Source organism: Cyprinus carpio, chromosome A12, assembly GCF_018340385.1.
Source record: "Cyprinus carpio isolate SPL01 chromosome A12, ASM1834038v1, whole genome shotgun sequence".
Taxonomy (NCBI): Eukaryota; Metazoa; Chordata; class Actinopteri; order Cypriniformes; family Cyprinidae; genus Cyprinus; species Cyprinus carpio.
Window position 1 is genome coordinate 25716867 of NC_056583.1, and position 22395 is coordinate 25739261.

General features: G+C 40.1%; 1 protein-coding gene across 2 annotated transcripts in view; it reads right to left on the reverse strand.

The window, feature by feature from the left end:
• Positions 1-16883, reverse strand: part of LOC109078788 (A disintegrin and metalloproteinase with thrombospondin motifs 14) — a 48252-nt gene extending 31369 nt beyond the window's left edge. For both annotated transcript variants that reach the window (XM_042768187.1, XM_042768186.1), the window contains exons 1-4: positions 16448-16883; positions 15725-16101; positions 4639-4795; positions 1658-1854 (exon numbers count right to left, since the gene is read on the reverse strand). In XM_042768187.1, coding sequence (XP_042624121.1) covers positions 1658-1854; positions 4639-4795; positions 15725-16101; positions 16448-16526 — 810 coding nt within the window. In that variant the 5' untranslated portion in view covers positions 16527-16883. The remainder of the gene's footprint in view (positions 1-1657; positions 1855-4638; positions 4796-15724; positions 16102-16447) is intronic.
• Between the last annotated feature and the right edge of the window lie 5512 nt (positions 16884-22395).

Consider the following 22395-nt stretch of genomic DNA (forward strand, 5'->3'; position numbering starts at 1 on the left):
ACACATAAAGCTCAGGGAATAAACAAACATTGCAGGACTCTGTGAATGTGTGTGTTTAGCAGTGATTTAAGGACTGAACTGTCACGAGAAGCGAGCAGAATCTGAAAACCTCCCCTTGGGAACATCGTCAGTGACACAAATGTCTCCAAAAAAAAAAAACCTGCAGTTACAAAAACGGGTCACAGGCCTGTTCTGACAGGTCGCTGACAGCAGAGAAAAATGATGCTAAAAGCAAATAATACAATGCAATGAACTGTAGAAACATGCAGTTAAAATAAAATAAACATCATGAGTGTGTGAGTGAGTGTGTGTGTGTGTGGCGGGGGGGTGTCTACTGTGTGTGTGTGTGTGTGTGTGTAGTGTGTGTGTGTGTGTGTGTGAGTGTGTGTGAGTGAGTGTGTGGCAGGGGGGTGTCTGTGTGTGTCTGTGTGTGTCTATGTGTGTGTGTGTGTGTGTCTATGTGTGTGTAGTGTGTGTGTGTGTGTGTGTGTGTGTGTGTGTGTGTGAGTGTGTGGCAGGGGGGTGTCTGTGTGTGTGTGTGTGTGTGTGTGTGTGTGTGTGTGAGTGAATGTGTGGCAGGGGGGTGTCTGTGTGTGTGTGTGTGTGTGTGTGTGTGTGTGTGTGTGTGTGTCTGTCTATGTGTGTGTGTGGCGGGGGGTGTCTCTGTTTTTTTTTTTTTCCTTTTTTTTGATTCATGCAGACATTTGATGCATGCAGACATGTGTGTGTGTGTGTGTGCGCTGTGTGTGTTTCTGTGTGTGTGTGTGTGTGTGTGGTGTGTGTGTGTGTGTGTGTGTGTGTGTGTGTGTGTGTAGTGTGTGTGTGTGTGTGTGTGTGTGTGTGTGTGTGTGTGTGAGTGTGTGTGAGTGAGTGTGTGTGTGTGTGGCAGGGGGGTGTCTGTGTGTGTCTGTGTGTGTCTGTGTGTGTGTGGTGTGTGTGTGTGTGTGTGTGGTGTGTCTGTGTGTGTGTGTGTGTGTGTAGTGTGTGTGTGTGTGTGTGTGTGTGTGTGTGTTTGTGTGTAGTGTGTAGAGTGTGTGTGTGTGTGTGTGTGTAGTGTGTGTGTGTGTGTGTGTGTGTGTGTGTGTGTGTGTGTGTGTGTGTGAGTGTGTGTGTGTGTGTGTGTGTGTGGCAGGGGGGTGTCTGTGTGTGTCTGTGTGTGTCTGTGTGTGTGTGTGTGTGTGTGTGTGTGTGTGTCTGTGTGTGTGTGTGTGTGTGTGTGTGTGTTTCTATGTTTCTGTGTGTGTGTGTGTGTGTGTGTGTGTGTGTGTGTGTGTTTTGGGGCCGTCTGTGTTGGACCCATGACCCCTGGTCTCCTTTAGGTCAGTCAGCACTGTAGCGTGTGGATCAGCCCCCCGCTGCGGTCCTAACGGTAACAGTTACGGAGTGAAACCGGCTCCCTGTGAAATCTGACTGGAGGGATTTGGCGAGCGTAAGCAGATTAAGGTGGCAGGACCTGGTGGGACGCGTACTGAACCGGTCTTTTCTCTCGTTCTCTCTCTAGTAATCCTCCCACAGATGCAGCGGTTTGAGGTGTAGTGTGCTGTGGGCTCAGGAGCAGTGAATGTTGGATGCTGTGTGCAAATCTGCTTCGAGAACCAAACAAATCGAGCAGAAGATCTCGTTTACTGTGCATTTCTTCATTAAATCAGTCACTTACGATGTTCATCAGCGTCAAGACGTAGTTCTGCACGTGCTCTTTGCCGTGGAAGCGCACGACCGAGTCGTCCACGGCGAGCAGCACCTCGATGTTGTAGTCGTCTTTCTTGGCGTGTCTGCGTTTGCGCTCCGTCTCCGACAGTTTCTCCTCCAGCGCGCTGAGAGCGTTGGGCAGCTCGGCGATTCCAAAGTCTGTGACTGAACACACAAGAGATTTACTGCCATGCAAACATGCAGACTGCATCAAAAATCTGCTGAATCTGACAAATGAGGCACATTGACAGCCTCGCCTTCCCCTGTATATGAGTCACCACTGAAGACAAGTCAGTCATCGGCAACAGCTTGAGCTGCAAAAAGAAATCCGTCTGTCTGAAGTGTTACGAAACAATAAACATTCATTATAAAACAAGCATTTCTGCTTTATTTTAGCTGTGGGGTCCCAGATCACAGGACACATTACTCATGAGACACACTAATGAATGTAGATTGTTTTAAAGTTCAGAACAAGAGAAGTACTAAAAACAGAAGAAACCTGTTGTCTGTTTTGATGTTTAAAGACTCAATATTTATTATCATTATTATTTGTTTATTATTTTAAAAAAAAGTGAATATTTTACCCAATATATTATATAAATTAGTTTTTGTTTAATTTTTTTATTTATTTTTATATTTTCCATTTTAATTTGAAAGTTTTAGTTATTTAATTTTGGTTTTGCCATTTTAATTTTTTTCAAATATGCCCCTATAGTGTTTTATAAATTTTTATTTAAGTTTTAGTTTTAGTTATTTCAGTCCTATTTTAAAGAACAGTAATAGTTTTTATTAATATTTTGGATCAGTTTTTGTATTTTCCACAATTTAAATCAAATTTAATAAAAATTTAAATTTATTTAATTACCACTTTTTTTTTTTTTTTTTGTACATCAAGTTAAACTCATTCAGTATACCATTATCATTATTATTATTTTAGTTTTAGTTTAGTTGAAATAGTTTTTTTTTGTATTTTCCAATTTAATTTAATTTTAGATAAGGTTGCAATAATTTTGCTGTGTTTTTGTCATTTTTAAATATATATATATATATATATGTGTGTGTGTGTGTGTGTGTGAAATTATAAATAATTTTATAGTGTGTGTGTGTGTGTGTGTGTGTGTGTGTAAATTTTAATGTTTTTTATTTCCGTTTTAGTTATTTTAGTACATCAAGTTAAACAATTGAAATGATAAATAATTTTAAATTTTATTTGATTTTTTTTGATTGGTTAAGTAATCTTTTTTTTCCCAAAGGGTTTTATTTCTAGATAACTTCAGTTTGTTTATGTCTTTAAACCAGCAGCTCAAGGTTTATTTAATTCAGTCTGTAGAACCAAAGCTAGAATGGCAGAGAGAGAAAATGATCAAATCAAACCTCTAAATGCGTAACTGAAGGTCAGAAATCTCAGACACCAGAAGGTCGAATATAAATTCAATTGCAGCAAAAGAAAGGCACAGCCGAGGTAAACATCATAGCGAAAAAACATGGAGACCTCTGGCACATCTCTCCATAAAACTCAAGACATATGGTATTTACATTGACGTTCTCCCATAATTTCACAGACGTCAGAGCTGAACGAGCTGCAGGCCGGTCTAGACTTCCACTACTGACCATTATTATTCTCTCTCTGGATTCCTCTGATACAGGTGCGGAGGATTAAAGCACCGTACAGCTGCAAAACAGCAGGATATATCAAGGGTTTTGCCATATGTTATGATTATTAGTCTTCTTACAGGCTGTATTACTCCACTTCATATTGCATCTAACAAAGCCTTTGATAAGTTCTCCGTCTTCTTGTTCCGCTCAGTGTTTCTCCATGTTTCTTCATAATGTTATAAAGCAGGATATCACTATTTTAGTCCATATATATATAAGGATATTTCATATCACTTGCATCATTGTCCAAATTTGTAGGTCCATGGGACTGTCAGACATGGATTCTCTGTAAATAATTAATACACAGAGGCTTTTGCAGGAAATGAAGACCAGACAAAGTGACAGTTTAGTGTCTGAGTGTCATTTATAAATAGAGGAAGTGCTGAAGCAACAATCTAGAATGTTTTGAACAAACCACCAAGTTTCTAACGACATGCATTGAGGAAGTTTCATGGAATTCTTTGGTGATCATTCAGTATTAAAAGCTTTTTTGATGTGTTTTAAAGAAGTCTCTTCTGCTCATCAAGGCTGCATTTATTTGATTTAAAATACAGTAAAAACTGTAAAATTGTGAAATATTATTACGATTTGAAACAGCTGTTTTCTATGTGGATATATATTAAACTGTAATTTATTTCTGTGATGTGCAGCTGTATTTTCAGCATCATTCCTCCAGTCTTCAGTGTCACACGATCTTCAGAAATCATTCTAATATGATGATCTGCTGCTCAAGAAACATTTCTGATTATTATCAATGTTGAACACAGTTGTGCTGCACAATATTTTTATGGAAACCATGATACATTTTATTTTTCAGGATTCACAGATGAATAGAAAGTGTCAATGAAGATGTGTCAACACTTCAATGTCTAAGCTAAGATGTATATTGTACAGTCTGATAAAAAAAAATAAAAATTATTGATGTACAGCTCAGAATCAACAATCAGATACATCACATTTAATCGAAATTAAAATATAATAATATAATTCAAAAAATTAATTTAATTCATATATTATTTTATATTTCAAAATCTTAAATTATAATCTTTTACTTTTTTATATTTATGTACATATTAAAGTATAATATTTAGAATAATAATATTATTTAGTAAATTTTTTTTATTTTTTTTTACATTTTTATTAATTAATTATAATAATTTAAAAATGTTTTGTCATACTGCTGTATTATAATTCATATTATAGCCCTAAAAACAAACACAGTAATCTAAATAACAATCAGGAAAAAAATAATAAAAAATCATGCAGTTTGATTTTTGCACAACCTCTGCTTACCTTCATTGTGAAGGTCATCTCGCCTCTGATCCTTGTCCCTTTTGATGGCCGACCTTCGGTAGACCACATGGATGCGACCTTTGACCTCCACCTCCTGCTGACCTTTCTCCAGCGGCTCGATGAAGAACTCTTCATCATCCGTGCGAATCAAGCCGGCCTGAAACCACACAGAGATCCATCAGACGAACAGAAACAAAGCACATCCTGACTTCATTATTATTATTAAACAAGCAAAGCAAAACCTGGACATTGTTAAATCAGAATCACAATTTTAAGTTTTCCCACCTCTCCTTAACCCACACAAATTGAGATATCGTGGTCTTAATGTTTCGGGTTAGGGGTTTCGAAAAAATCTAACCAAACCAAAACCAATAAACCATGACACCAGTAATAAAAAAGCGACTTTGGTCAACTCAACCGAACACTTGTGCGAGTACAGAAGGAGTACAGCGCCTTTCCTTTGTGTTTAAAATAGCATCAATCTGTCCTTTCAGGCTGAATGTGGCCAAAAAAGGCCAAGAAACAGCAACAAGAAAAGCATCCGCAAGCTCTTTTGGCAGGAATGCTATAAATAAACTTTGAGCGATCCAGACCATGATGGACAGTGTTTATCCTGGATTGACCAACAGTGCAAACTCCTCCTACCTGTGACTTCAAACTTTATTTATTTGTATACAAGCTTAACAACAGCAGGGGGTCCGAATTGATCAGAGGCCAGAAGGTAGCAAGAGCCGAGGCTAAAGCTCTTCTTCTCCGGCTCCCGGACTCTATGAGTGTTTGGACAGATGTTTGCTTTAGTGGATGGAGCCCAACATCTGCACCGAACCGCTCGCCTGTAACCAAACTCATGGAGCTGGAGCTCTCACCTGAACAAAGGCAGAAGGAAGCACTTTCATCTGGAACACAAAGACCGTATGAGGGCCAGGAAACACAAAGCCCAAACGGTCATTATTTATAATTATTGTAATCTTTGCTGCTGTAGCAGCTCTTTCTCCAGGATTCTCCAGGATTTGACATCAGCAAAGCACATAAGATTCCCACAAAAGAGTCTTTTCACGCCAGACAGTAAACTATCACCCAAAACACACTGGCAAGTGTCCTGAAAACCACACTAGCATCCCGCCAGCGAGTTTTGCATGAACAAACATCACTTAAATTTACTTCAGAACATGAAAATATCTTGTTAAAGCATGCAGAGACCCACAAGTCCGAGTTGAGATTGTGAGAACACCGCCTGTCCATCATTTTCAAGTCCCTCTTGAAAAAATGAGTGAAAAAGCAAACTTGACGTCTCTTTAAGCGCGAATATACACTACATTCCACGTATCAGCTCTACTGTCTTTGAAGGTGGATATTTATAATATAGCGAGACGCTGCGTCCAGCCTCATACGGCCGCGAGCATTTCGCACACGCAAGCTAGAAGAATCACACATGAGCAAAAATAACACGCTCGGAAGAACTCTGACAGTCAGTCTTTAGGCATATGAACATGCATTTAGAGGTTATATAGTAAATTCAAAAAGAACTAAATAAACCAGTGCCAAATTTACACTGTAAAGGTGGCACAGAAGCACTTCTGAAGTGGCATTTATACTGTTTAATGTAAATGCTCAGAGGTAGCGTAAATGCATTTTATGCAATTTACAAAGCAATCACAACTGTATACTTTGATATTAGGAGCTGAGGTGGATCAGAGCAAGCATAATTTAGTCTGGCTTTTATGCAGCATTACATCTTTACACTGAATTTTGAAAGCCGCCTTAATTCGGCTGTGTAAAGATGCCTTAGATTTGCAAATATCTGCGTTTGCAAACTGTAAATGTGGATTGAGACTGTAAAACCAACCATCTGAATCTGTTTCTCAGAGATGTGGCTTACTGAAGAAGAAGATGCAATACTGTAGAATACAGCGGGTTTTTCTAAAAACTGCTCGACAAACAAAAAGACAAAGAAAAGGCAAGCGTCCAGTGGTGAGAAAAACCCAAAGTCTTTCGTTATTGTCACAGCACAGCAAAACATGCAATTTGAGGGAGATTGTTTGTCAAGCTATAATTTGTAGTCAGGAGCTCGGCCTTCTGTTTGAAGTAAACAATCCTGAGAGCCCAGCATTTGGACAATGATATGTTTTCTACTGACATTTCTACATACAAGATTAAAAAAAAGAAAAAAGATATTAATAATTTTATTCAGCAAGATGCATTAAATGTGGCAATAAAGACATTTATCATGTTACAAAAGATTTCTATTTCTAATAAACGTTGTTCTTTTTAACTTTCTGTTCATCTGTGAATCCTGAAAAATAAAATGCACAAAAATCACAGTTTCCACAAAAATATTGTGCAGCACAACTGTTTTCAACATTGATAATAATCAGAAATGTTTCTTGAGCAGCAAATCATCATATTAGAATGATTTCTGAAGATCATGTGACGCTGAAGACTGGAGTAATGATGCTGAAAATACAGCTGCGCATCACAGAAATAAATTACACTTTAACACATATCCACATAGAAAACACTTATTTGAAACTGTAATAATATTTCACTATTTTTAACATATTTTTGATCAAATAAATGCAACCTTGGAGAACACAAGAACTTTTAATAATATTTTTATTCACTGATATGTGGAGCACAAAACCAGCCATAAGGGTCGATTTCTCAAAATTGAGATTTATACATCATCTGAAGCTGAATAAATAATCTCTCCATTGATGTATGGTTTGTTAGGAGGACAATATTTGTCTAAGATACAACTATTTGAAAATCTGGAATCTGAGGGTGCAAAAAAAATCTAAATATTGAGAAAATCGCCTTTAAAGTTGCCCAAATGAAGTCCTTAGCAATGCATATTACTAATCAAAAATTAAGTTTTGATATATTTACGGTAGGAAATTTACAAAATATCTTCATGGAACATGATCTTCACTTAATATCCTAATGATTTTTGGCATAAAAGAAAAATCGATAATTTTGACCCATACAATGTATTTTTGGCTATTGCTACAAATATACCCCAGAGACTTAAGACTGCTTTGTGCTCCAGGGTCATATATGAAATCTGCATTCAAAGAAAATTTTAAGATTACATGTTTATTTAAATCACTAATAGTAATCAATCAGTTATAATTAGCTGTAATATAATATTTGCAAAGCGTCTAAGCTGTAACCAGACTTTCAGAACACTGTGTACATTTCAGTTGCCTGACACTCTTCTACTGGAATATTGTGATCCGGCATCGGCGCAGCATCAGCCGTCACTGCGGGCGGAGATCATGTCGTACATCACACAGAGAGATTCACAGTAATTAACACAGAACGCAGCAAGTGCTGACAGACATACGTAAAGCTCTCACACCACGACTTCATCTTTTATAATCCCATCCGTCAACACACCAGGAGTAACTACACATCAGCACTGCGCTCTCTGCAGTACACTCTCAGGCCTCAAAATAAACGGGCTTCGTATTAAGTGTAATATCAGCCTTCACACAGGGCTCCAGTTTACAGGAATAGTTCAAGCACTTCTGTCATCATTTACTCACACTCATGCCGTTCCAAACCCGTATGACTGACCACATCAAGGAGAATAAATGATGACCGAATTATTATTATTATTATTTTTTTTTTTGGTTGAGCTATTTTTATAATTACTCCATTGGGGTCTGACATGGAAACGTAATAAATCATGTGCATCAGTTTTCCCAGCAGGTCACATGCCGCCGGTGTAAACTCAGTTCCTGGAGGACCGGAGCCCTGCAGAGTTTAGATTCAACCCTATTAAACACATCTGATCCAGCCAATCGAGTCCTTCAGGCTTGGTGTGTATGCTGGAGCAGGGTTGGAACTAAACTCTGCAGGGCTCCGGCTAGAGTTGGATACCCTGGTCTTTATGGAAACACAAATAGACGCTTCTTGATACACTTAATACTCCTGTTTCCAGCGCATATACAGTACATACATTCACCATATTAGACCTTATGTCATCGCTGCTACATTCGAGCACACACTCATCAAGATTTAAACAGTGGCACCCGCGTGCAACTGCAATGTTTGGTTCATGAACAAATGATTCTTACGAACCAATTAAAAAGAATTTGCGATGCATGTTTTAGTTTGCGGATTAAATCAGATTCACTCTGTGATTCGTTCTATGCAGTTCTGATTCCTTCACTAAACCGAAAAATGACTCTTGGTTCAGTAAGGGAGTCGACTGTGAACTAAGTGAACCAAGTGAATCTGATTCAACACACAAGCAAATTCGAGGCTGCTATGTGAATTCTTTTGACTGACTGATTAAAAAGAACCCGTTCATAAAGATTTCTTCGAGAATCAGACATCTTTATTTACACATTGTCATTTGAACAAACTAATCAGCACAGTAATGGCATAACCTAAAAATGACTCGCGGTTTAGTTGAGGGAATCAGTTGTGAAATGCACCGAGTGAATCTGATTCAACCCGCGAACTCACAAGCGAACTCGAACCTGCATCAGAAATTCTTTTGAATCGGTTCATTATAGGAATCATTTGTTCGTGAATCAAACATCACTGTTCGCAGTTACTGTATGTCTGATTCGAAATGAACCTGAACTGCACGGTTCAACTGAACGGCTTTTATTATAATTAATAAATAACTGTAAAAAATTATTGCTTATTAGTCCAAATTTAAGGTTGATTCAACTGCAATCAGAACCAATAATGAAATAATTTGTGTGTGTGTTGTGTGTGTGTGTGTCTCTCTCTCTCTCTCTCTCTCTCTCTCTCTCTCTCTCTCTCTCTCTATATATATATATATATATACATATATATATATATATATATATATATATATATATATATATATATATATATATATATATATATATATAAATAGAGAGAGAGAGAGAGAGATAAAGAAGGCTGGCTCCTTCTTGTCAGCCTTGAATCTTAAAAACAAGACATCTCACTTCTGTGAGGACCGTGTAAACATAAGTGCAAGCTAGTGACGGCACGTCCAGTTTTCCCAGAATTCAGGGAGGTCTGACTGAATCTAGCAACCGCAAAGATCTTGGACGCAGAGATAGAACAGATATGCTTTCACAGCATTCCATATCGCCATGCATATCCTCGACTGGATTTGCTGTGGCTTTGCATGGAGACAAGCTAAAGTTAGAGATGGAAATAGTCCAGAGATTCAGCTGACGGCTCAACTGACAGCTGTCACGTTTGGTTTTAAAGAGCGCTTTCACACATGCACAGCAAAACTTTTAGAACGTGCACGCTCTGTGCATCTGGGTGAGCATTCGTTACTGTCTGCATGTTGATTTATTCAGTCAACTGTATGAATCTGCAGCCTGCTGTTCGTAGGGTGGGGGACGCTCTTCGACACGCAGACCTTGCAAGCCAAGACGTGCCGGTGTTGATGTTGGCGCGCTCTCAATCACATGCTCGGCAGCTGATCTATCTTTACCGTGACAGGCGTGCTTCCTCTCCTGACTGATCCGTGCCACACCAATGACTTCATAGGCTTGAAGGAGACACCCTACTATTCATAAAACCTCGAGGATGTGCTTTTAAATGCGCCACATTAAGGCAGTGATTACAGTTATCTCTGCCCATGCTGAGAGCAGCTGTCTGTGCATTTCTGCAGGGCGCGTTTAGAAGCACATGTCGTTTAGAAGCGACCGTGTGTCCGATGACCCGCTGGATGGAGGCAGATAAAGCAAACAAACCCTCAAACAGCATCCTCTGCGTTGCATAAGAGCTTTAATGTGGGGGCTGTTTGTGTCAATCGATGCACTTCATCGATATACAGTACAGTAGTGATCTGTACTGGATCCTGTACTGCCAGATAGAATGAGGTTGGATTTGACAGACGGTGGATAAGAGCAACCAAGCTGATCGATATTGGCTTGTAAACATGTCACGCAGTGCAGTTGTCAGAAACAACCAGATTTTATGTTTGCAACGTTAAGGTGTGACATTATTCTTTATTCAGAAGTATTTCATGCATTTTGCGTTTGCAACAAAAGGCCTAAAACATACAGAAAAGTATGTGAAGTATAAATGCATCTAACTTTGCGACATGAATTTTGTGTTGGTGCATTCTGAAATGTGTCAGACTGCAAGTCATAAAGCACTGTAGTGTGCATGCCTTTTAAGTCTTCTCTTTCAGCTCAACTATGGTTATGGCGAAGCCACAGACTGAAGAGAAGCTTACTGAGCAAGTTAAAGTTAGTAACATTGTTGACCTGTTTGAATGGAACACACTTTCGCCACATTGTTAGAGCCACAGTGGTTCATTATGTTACTTCATACAAGCCTTTATCGCAAAAGCTTGTCCATAAATCGGTCTACAGGGCTTTTCACCATTTTTGCACACAGTATGAATAGCCTCAGCACACGAACTTTACATGCATGATCTGAAATATATAAATATGCATCATTTGCATGCTGCAGACACGAGATGTGTGTGAAAGACTTCAAAAAGAATTTTCCAACAAACAAAACATTAATAAAGCAGCAATCAACCAAAAAAAAAACAACAATATATCATGTTTGCAACTCCAAGTGGTGCTGTTATTTTTTTAATCGGAAGCATTTTCATGCATCTTGATTTTGCAATGTAAGGCCTAAAATATACAGAAAAGCATGTGAAATGTAAATGCATCTAGCTTGATTTTGTGTTGCTGCATTCTGAAACGTGTCACTGCAAGTCATCAAGCAACAATAGCACACGTCACATTCTCAGTTTCGTCGATATAGTGTGCATTAGCATGCATTTTAAGCCGTTTTCTCTTTCAGCTCAATTACTGTCATGGTGATGCAACAAAGATAATTTTACTGAGCAAGTTAGTTAAAGTTAGTTAAATTGTTGACCTGACAAACATTTGAAGGAAACTCTATCACCACCTTGAGGTCTGTTACTGACAAAACAATGCATTATTTTATGTTGCTTCATACAAGACTATATTGCATAAGTTTGCTTTTCTACCATATCTTCTACTGTATTTCGCAGTTCGCAGTATGAATAGCCTCAGCACCAAAACTACTTGCAGTGCTGCATGCAGCAGACACAAGATGTGTGAGAAAGACTTCAGAGAGTCATTTGGACCACCTCATACATGAGTCTGCCAGAGTTTCAGCTTTCATAATCATGTCTGGTACGCTTCAGAGATTCAGTGCCGCAATAAATGTTGTCTGTTCACATATTCATCAGAAGTGCTTCTGTCCTTAAGTCTTCATTACTGCTGTGCACGGGTGGTTCGTTTACCTGCTGTGTCGGGGTCTCAATGCAAGCGCAACTCACAAACAGCTTGACATTGACTTCACTGCTGCTTAATGAGACCATAATTATATATCATCCTTGAAGCAATGGCGTCAGTATGCAGTGACCATGTTGCGTGCCAAAACAACACATTTCCTAGTACAAGAAACTGAGTTTAGTAAACAACAACTGTTTGCATTCAGTCACTTTAAATTGCTGCAATCTTCCCACAGTGGGTCTCTGAGGGTTTAAGGTTCAATAAAGTATGTGAAAACTCTCATTTTGTTGGGTTTCTCATCAGTAGAAACATGATTTGCAGCAACTGGAGCAGACAGATGTTTAGATTTGAATGTAATTGAGCCCCTACAGGATGAAAAGGCTAAATATCGCCACATGGTTAGTCAATGAAACAAATATCAGTTTCAAACTTTAATGATGCGCTATAATGAAAGAAAACTGTGATCATTTCAAAATGAAATACTAGTGTACTGTATTATGCATATGTATATGAAATATGTGCATTTTAAAAAGTAGTATGCTACATTGTTGTCACATGACCTCATTACATGCTTGTTTGATTCTGAAAGTAGATTTCATTTATTTAATTAAAAATAGTTAAAATGCATTTCTGAAATCCAATCTGGCTTAAAAATGTCTGCAAATCTGCATGGTGAAAATATAATAAAGATCACAGATTGTAAAGCAACTTCCAGTTCATTAATTGTGCTTAATGTAAAAGGTCAAGTCAATTGCATCATGGGATACATTTCTTACTGTTGCATATGCACAAAGACAAATATAGTTTTGCAGGTATGCACACAGAAATTGTGCATACTATGCACAATATATTGTAAAAAATTGTACATCATGCTCAGTTTCATTATCACAAACACTTCAATCCTCTTAATGGACTGTCATGCTTAAAGCAGCTACACTCTATATGTGATTAACAAGTTAAACTGACTGTCAATAAACTATTTTGCAGAGTAATCTTGAATATCTCAAGCATGCACATCATAAACTGTGAATGCATTTGCTGGCTGCTAATTGCAGTTTGCGAAACCATTAATGCTGCACAAATAAACACTTCTGCTGCAGCTGGAGTCTGTCTCTTTCATTTTCCCGTCCCTAAACGATATTTTCTTGAACAGCACAGAATGGCTGTTGTGCTCGGTTCTGGCAGGAGAGGCAGCGCAGTATCGGTTCTGTCCGGGACAGCGGCGCAGGAAACAGCGTGTCATTGTCCGCGTGGCCCTGACAGTGATTACCTAAGCAAGTAATCAATGTGGCCATAATGAATGATCTCATTGTGTGCGCAAACGTGCTGGAGGAACAGAGCCGCTCTGTGCTGCCCCTCGCGGAAATCACTGCTGCTGAGGGGAGTATTGAGTTGCACTGAAAAAGCAAAGCAATTTTCGCTGCCTCCTAAAGCTCTTTGATTAAACTAATAACAGTGGAGACTACAACACAGACGTCCTGACACAGAAGCGCTGGGCGTGTGTCGTGCAGTCACAACAATAATGCACATGCATATACATATGGAAGTTTATGTATGCCATGGTATGAAAATATAAAAAGCTATAAAGCTTTTTGTTTCACAGTTTTCTCAGAATTTTAGGTTAACATCTCAGTTCTGATTCCCCCCCCCAGAATTCTGTAATTCTGAAAGAAAAAAAAAACTCTGAATTCTGAGCATTTCTGTCTTTTTTCTCAAGAATTCTGAGTTTACATCTCGCAGTTCTGACATTTTTTGGAATTCTGAGTTCACACATTTGAATTCTGACTTTTTTTTACAAGGAATTCTGAGTTTATATCTGGCAAATCTGATTTTATTTCTCCAGAATTCTGAGTTTACATCTTGGAATTCTGACTTTTTTTTACTCTGAATTCTGAAAAATATCTCTGAATTCTGAGCATCTCTGTCTTTTTTCTCAATAATTCTGAGTTTACATATCGGAATTCTGACATTTTTCTCGCAATTCTGACTTTTTTCTTGGAATTCTGAGTTTACATCTCACAGTTCTGACATTTTTTGGAATTCTGAGTTCACACATTTGAATTCTGACTTTTTTTTACTAGGAATTCTGAGTTTACATCTCGCAATTCTGATTTTATTTCTCCGGAATTCTGAGTTTACATCTTGGAATTCTGACTTTTTTTTTTTACTCTGAATTCTGAAAAATATCTCTGAATTCTGAGCATCTCTGTCTTTTTTCTCAATAATTCTGATATAACATATTGGAATTCTGACATTTTTTTTGCAATTCTGACTTTTTCCTTGGAATTCTGAGTTTACATCTCGCAGTTCTTAAATTTTTTTGGAATTCTGAGTTTACACCTTTGAATTCTGACTTTTTTTTTACAAGGAATTCTGAGTTTATATCTCGCAGTTCTGACTTTTTTTGGAATTCTGCATTTACATCTTGGAATTCTGACTTTTCTACTCGGAATTCTGAGTTTACATCTCGCAGTTCTGACTTTTTTTGGTCGGAATTCTGAGTTTACGTCTTGCAATTTTGACTTTTCCCCCCAGAATTTAGATTTTATATCTTGCAATTCTTACTTTTTCTCTGAATCCTCATTTACATTTCGCATTTTTTTTATTCCGTGGTAGACATGAGCCTCTATACGTAGAGACACATCACATAACTGTGAGTTCACGAGACCCACAGCTGCTTTCTTGCAGTCTTCGTTTTGATTTGAGACCACGCACTGAGGAATGAACACTATCAAGGGTGCGCTTACTCAGGTTTACAGGGTCAGAAGGGTCAACTGAATCCATGCGTGTTTGGGGAGATTTGGGATGGTTTGAGTCTGTGACCTCAAAACCTCAAGACAGCAAGTTTCCATAAGACAACAAAACAAGGCGAAACTCTTCTTGTTCCTGTTAGGATAGCATGTTGACTGTTCCACAGCCCTGATTTTCTTTCAGCTGCCAAATTAATGAATCCTGTCATACTTTGGGTAAATTTGTGTACTGTGACCTTCGGATAAGGACTTAAGGAGGACAGACAGACATTATTAGTTTGACAAACCAGGAAAGTGAAAGTATGGACAGAGCTGGGGGGCATGTGAATCTTACGTAAGAGCTGGAAAGACTGGAAACTAGAGCCATATGACAGTTGAACATGTCCGGAGGGCAGCGGATAATCAGTAAACTCAGATTTATACAACAGTTTGAGTCATTATAATGAATTTTGGATCCCAAAACCTGGTGAGCTGCAATCCTGGCATCTTCATGCAATATAATCAGCACTTTTGAAGCATTTGATGCCCCAAAACACTGTCCAAATTTGGAGCCTTTCTATGCTGTACATGCCCAAAAACTCTGTGTTCGGAGAACAACTATGATTACCAAAAATAAACTTTTATGCTACTTTGATGATGGCCAAAAATTAAGGCAAGACACGATAGTTAAAAACATTTTTTTTTTTTTCATGCAAAGGTCAATTTTGAGATATTCAACTATTTGGCTTTTCATAATGTGTTGTTTCAGACTAGTGGAAAGAAAACTACCAAAATACACTTTTAAGTGTTTGTTTTAATGCATGTATATACTTGCGTCCGTAGATTTCAATTACAATACAAATCTTTAAAAGTTTGTTTCTCCATTTGGTGATATCTATCTATCGATCTATCTATCTAATATACAGTACTGTATATATATAATAGATTCACCTGGTGGTTTGCCTTTAAATCATGCTGTACATCTATTTATGCACTGGTTTTTGAGACTCTGTATGCCCCATTTTTTTGACAAAGCTGCACACACTTATGATGCCCAAGGTTGACATCTCACTGGGTTTTGGGACTCAGCCAGTGTGAGCTGTTACTCACCAGTCCATCACAGTTACTGATGGCCACTGCGGCTCTCGGCACATCCGTTACATCCCCGGTAAACACGCAGTCTCCCAGGATCCGCTCTTTGCCCTGCTCCTCAAAGTCCTCCTGCCACTGAACAAAAGCTCCAGGGGCCACGAGTCTCCTGTTGGCCCTCAGGCGCAAGTGCAGCTCTTTTCCAAACACAGTGACGTTGAAGAACAGCTGTTGCGCGTTCAAGGCCGTGTGAGGCGTAACGGGGGCGTCGCGCGGAACCCGTTTCCTGCCGGTTGGTGACGCTCTCGCGGAAAGCACGTGAGAAACGAACCGGCCGCGCGCGTCAGTGCTGAACGGGACAATCAAACCGAATTCACTCAGCTTACCGGAGGGATTCCCTAACAAAAAAAAAAAAACAGAACAGAAGAGTGCATTAAAATCCTGTGTACACTTAACATTATATAAGACCAAATTAAATCTGATATGCATGCACAAAATTGCATAATTACTTTTTATAATATTTATGTTTTTTTAATATAAAAAGTAATGAAATTAACTATTTATAGACATATGAATGGGCATGCATGCAAAAATTCGCATGCACTCAGTATGTATCTGCAGTCAGAAACACAATTTTGACGACTTGAACTTGAGTTCATTTTTTAACCCGTTGTTTCTTGCTAAGTATTTGCTGTTCACACACACACAAACACAGATAAACTCATATAAACCAGCTTCTCTTACCATGAGATTTTGCAGCATGTCTATAGTCCATAAATAAGAGGTTTATCGTACAGTACATGATTAGATAAATATAATCCATAGCTGTGGCAGTGAGAGCCAATGCACGAGACCTTTCTTCTGGAAGTACACTGGAAACTTTCCTCCTGGACGCGGTTCATGAGGAACGGTGTGTTGGAGAAAGTTGCGCGGAACTGCGGAGCATTGCGAGCGTCTCTCAAACTCCAGACTGACGGACACCGAGAGTTTCTGCAGAGTTCTGATGGACTGAAGTGGACTGGACTCAGATGGGACAACCCATCACTGAGAGCTCATGACGACAGCTCGAGCAGAGGGGAAAAAAAGAGAAGACCGCCTGAAGCTCCACACGTGGAAAAATGGGTCATAAATGGTTAAATGTGCTTTTAATCAGAGGGAATGCAATGGTTAAAAGTAGTTCAATGCGTTGGAAAGTTTCAGCAGTGCTTTTGTTGAACGCTTTCGCGCATTTATGCTTTAAAAACACACTGGTGGGAAAAAAGCACAATTTGAAAAAGTCATTTAAAGGGACAGTTTACCTAAAAACGAGAGTTCCGTCATCATTTATGCACCCTTAGTCATAATAATGTACTGCATTCCACGTCGCAGATTTTGAAATGCAAGTTATTTGTTCTTTGTTTGTATATATATTTCATTTATTTATCTATTTTTAATTTAGTTTTTATTAGTTATAGAATAGTTATCTGACTTTTAAACTATACATGTGGGAACAGAAATAATTTAAAAGTGCAGCCAAATAAAATTTCTCTTTTTACCTGTTTGTTTTTGTTTGGAAAACAAAAATATTAAACATTAAACTTTGCAAAATGTGCTGCATTACCTTATAGCGCATTAACTGAATGCATATGCAAGAAAAATAGTAGCTTATCTTACTATTGTTCACTATTGGGGGGGCATTGTTCAGTAGATTAACTGGCGTTGTCATATTAATATTTACAGTATAAAATTCCGACCAGAAATAGCTTAAAATCAGTTTGGAGTGCAGCGCCCCCTACTGGCCGAGAATGCAGGCGCTCCAATGTTGCCAATTTGCATGTTTTGAATTAATTAGCAGGACAGACTGTGATTAGTGGTAGACCAAAACATCAACATGATTGATTAACTCCTTCCAGGAGCTTAAAAGTCACTCTTCAAAAGCAAGACGGAATGATGGCTATACCATCAGAAATCAGTCCGTTCACGAGAACGATCCAGCAACTCTCTAGTCCTCTTGTTAGAGCTCTTTCTTTCACATGCAATCAGCTGTTTCCCACATATACAAGGTTTGTTTTTCTGATGACCAGCAGCTCCCCAGAAGAGAGATGACCAAAAAATCCCCTGATCTCACACTCTATTGGCTGATAATAGACAATCATCCCGTGTAAGAAGAAACAGTCGAGCGACAGAGAAGGACAGCAGTTTGTAAGTGTTTTTGCCTCGTTTTCTCATTAGAGTACTGCGTGATTACTCGTTGCTAGGGAAAACTTTGCCTTAATAAGCACTGTGTGTCTTACGTTGTGAATTGTGGCGTTTGGTTTTGCGTTTGCCTATCGCAGGGACTGGGTGACAGTTTCGGTCTGTTAAATAGAGAGGCGTGACAAGCTGACTTCAATCACAGGTAATCAGGCAAATATATAATGGTTAGGTGTCACCGCGGCCGGCAGCGTAGCGGCGCCCTCGTCAAGCATCACGCCATCGCACCGCGGGTCGCGGCAGCCCTCGGGCACTATGTGTGACTCTACTATCCTCCTCGTCGTGACACGTAACAACGAGTGTAAGGGACCATGAACGCTGTCACCTGCGCTGACTCGGACCGATACAAGGACGCTCACGATTCCAAGGGCACTATGTGCTTCCGCTGTTATACAGATCTCTACTATCACTACTAACACTCGGGAGAGCCACGATATGTACGTCAAGGGAGGCCTGCCCAGAAAATCTAAGAGCCTGTCCCTCTGACCGCTACTCCGACGCTCTCTATTACACTTGGTCTCTGGAAACTGCCCGTCCCGCTGTTAACAAAGCAGACTACATTTCTTCTATTGCTAGATCATTCTGGTCTCAGCCTCATGGCACTGACTGAGACCTGGATCAAACCTGAGGACACTGCCACAGCCCCGCAGCCCTCTCCACTCATTTCACTTGTTCCCACACCCCTCGTACGACTGGGAGGGGTGGGAGGTACTGGTCTCCTTATATCGAAAAGATTGGAAATTTGATCTTCAACCACCACCTACAGGTCCACGGTTCATTTGAATAACATGCTGTTACTGTAACCCAACCCTGTTCAAATCCACTTTGTGGTCATTTATCGTCCCACAGGTCAATTGGGAAACTTCTGGAGGAGTTGGACAACGTGCTGCTATCAAAATTATCCTGAGATGGTCCTACTCCTCTGGTACTGCTTGGTGACTTTCAACATTCCACCTAGATAAACCCCAGGCTGCCTGACTTCAACACTGCTCGCTCTCATTTGATCTCAAGAGCGGCTCTCTACTACAGCCAGAGCCAAATCGGGCAACCACTGGCAACTCTTCGGACCTGCGCTGTTGCTCATGGGACAACACTTTCGCTCTGGCACCCCCACCTCGCACAGGACCTCAGTGGACTTCTTCTTAGTTACTCCATTACACCTCAGACCACTCCTATCTCATTCTACTGCTAATCTACTTACTCCTGAAGCGGCACACGCTCCAACGCCGGGTCACCTTTCGACGGAACTACGCTCACTCTCTCCATCTCGCCTATCCTCTGTGGTTGCATCCTCACTTCCTTCACTCTCGCAGTTTTCAGCTCTGGCACACAGACCAGTGCTACGGACACTTTTTTGTTCCACTCTGACCTCCTGCTTGGACAACTTTTGCCCAACTGTCGTCTAGACCAGCACGCACCACCACCCCATCTGCCCCCTGGCTGTTCGGATGTACTCCGTGAACATCGCTATTAAACTCGGACAGGGCTGCAGAGAGGAAATGGCTTAAATCAAGAAACTCTACCGACCTCAGTGTGTAGTCAGTCTCTCCTCTCCTCCTTCTCTGCAAAACGTCTTCCTGCTAAAAACATCATATTACCACGACAAGATAAAACAACTGTTGTGACGCTCGGACACTCTTCAAAACCTTCTTTTCTCTTCTTAATCCGCCTCCACCTCCTCCTCAATCGACTCTACAGCTGATGACTTTGCAGTTTTCTTCACAAATAAGACAGAACCATCAGTGACCAATTCTCCACGCCGCACACTGAGGATAACTTCACACGACTAATGCTCACTCGTTCTCCTCCTTCTCTCCACTCTCAGAGACGGACGTTCCAAAACTTATCCTGTCCAGAACCATCCTACTACTTGCCCTCTGGATCCGATCCCCACTCACCTCCTTCAAGCGATTTCTTCTCAGTCATACCTCACTTACTCACATTATCAACTCCTCTCTTCACTCTGGAACATTCTCCCTCAGCATTTAAGCAGGCTCGGGTAAGCCCACTGCTGAAGAAAACCATCTCTAAATCCAGCACTTCTAGAAAAACTACAGACCGGTATCCTTCTTCCATTCATTGCAAAGACACTCGAACGAGCTGTGTTCAACCAGCTCTCTATGTTTCTTGTACAGAACAACCTCCTGGACAGCAATCAATCTGGCTTCAAAAGTGGCCACTCAACTGAGACTGCCCTGCTCTCGGTTTACTGAAGCCCTGCGACTGGCTCAAGAGCAGCTTCAAAATCCTCAGTACGCATTTTGCTGGACCTGTCTGCTGCTTTTTGACAACTGGTTAATCACCAGATTCTTCCTGTCCACCCTCAGAAAGATGGGCATCTCTGGAACCGAACTCCCAGTGGCTTAACTCCTACCTGTCTGATAGATCCTTCATTGGTGTCTGGGAGGGGTGAAGTTTCTAAGTCACAACAACTTGCTACTGGGGTTCCTCAAGGCTCAGTACTTGGACCGCTTCTCTTCTCCATCTACCATGACGTCATTAGGATCTGTCATCAGAAGCATGGCTTTTCTATCACTGCTACGCTGATGACACTCAACTCTACTTCTCATTCCAACCAGATGACCCGACGGTAGTTGCTCGCATTTCAGCCTGTCTGAGTGACATTTCTAGCTGGATGAATGACCATCACCTTCAGCTCAACCTTACTAAGCACTGAACTGCTGGTGGTTCCAGCTAACCCATCGTTTCATCACAACTTCTCTATACAGCTGGGTTCGTCAACCATAACTCCCTTCCAGGACAGCCAGAAACCTAGGAGTTGTGATGGATCAGCAGTTAAGCTTCACAGACCATATTGCTACAACGACCCGCTCCTGTAGATTTGCCTTATTCAACATTAGGAGATTAGACCCTTCCTGTCAGAGCAATCCACCCAACTTCTTGTCCAAGCTCTTGTTCTCTCCAGACTGGACTATTGCAATGCTCTCCTGGCGGGCCTTCCTGCAATGTAACTATCAAGCCTCTACAACTGATCCAGAATGCTGCAGCGAGGGTTGTCTTCAATGAGCCAAAAACAGCCCATGTACTACTCTCCTCCATCAGGTTACACTGGCTACCAGTAGACGCTCGCATCAAATTCAAGGTACAGGTGATGCTTGCCTACAAAAACGACCCACTGGCACGGCGCCAACTTACCTAAACTCACTAGTTCAATCTTATGCACCCTCCAGGAGTTTGCGCTCTGCAAGTGACGACGCCTTGTTGTTGCCATCCCAAAGAGGTTCCAAATCACTCTCACGGACTTTTTTTCCTGGACTGCTCCCAGCTGGTGGAATGACCTCCCGATCTCAATTCGAACAGCTGAGTCTTTACTTCATTTTCAAAAAACATCTAAAGACTCATCTTTTTCGCCTGCCACTTAACCAACTAATACTCGTACTTACCTTTTTTCTTTTTCTATCATATTCCCAAAAAAAAAAAAAAAAAAAAAAACACCCTGGCTACGTGTTCTGTACTACACTAACTGAGACTTGTCATAGCACTTGTATACCCGTTGTTGTTTCTACTGTTTCATCCGTTGATCGAAATGATTAAATGTTGTGACTGATCTTGGAGGGTGTTTTCTACTGTTCTCATTTGTAAGTCGCTTTGGATAAAAGCGTCTGCTAAATGATTAAATGTAAAATGTAAATGTAAGGCCCTGTGAAGCAGATCCTGGAGGTTTTTAGCGTGATTCAGGTGTGACTCAGATGCGAACTGGTCTTGTTAAGGCGCTCAATAAAACAGGAAGACAGAATCATCTTGTTCCAGCTGTACTGAATCACACATGCTAATTTTTATAATGCTTGTTTAGTCCAGCTTCAACAGTCCAGAGAGCTTCATCGTTTGGTTTTATGTTAGTCATTCATTAAAGGAACAGTTCAGCCAATACTGACCTTCATGTCATTCCCATCTCATGCTGTTTTCTTTCTGCTCTTTTGTGTACATAAATTTATACTGCAAAGCACCAAATCAGTACATATCTTATGATACTTCATGTGTGTGTACTTAATGTACAAACGTCCAGCTTCAGCTCGAGCTTCACGTGTCAAATCTTGAGTGATTTTGATCAAGTAAATGTCAGAATAACTGCAGTAATATTTCCAGATGAACACTTACTGGACTGAAGCAGCTCAGCTTTACTTGATTCTCCATCAATCATTTTTTAGAGTTTCAAATCTATATGAGCCATAAAAGCCTGATGGAGCAAATATGATACTCAACAGAAAACACATATGCAATATTTTGTCTAAAGGTTCAAGATTTTCTGAGCATCATTTCATAAGTCAGGCTTTACGGGGATAAAGTAAAATCCAACAAAAGTGATTCTGCTTCTTGACGGTGTAAATGATGCTGATCTGTCCCGTGTGAGTTCGTGATTCAGACTTTCAGATGAGGTCAGAGTCAGACATGAGGAAACGTCCAGCCTTCATCTGGGTCAGTGTGTCATGGCATCACCA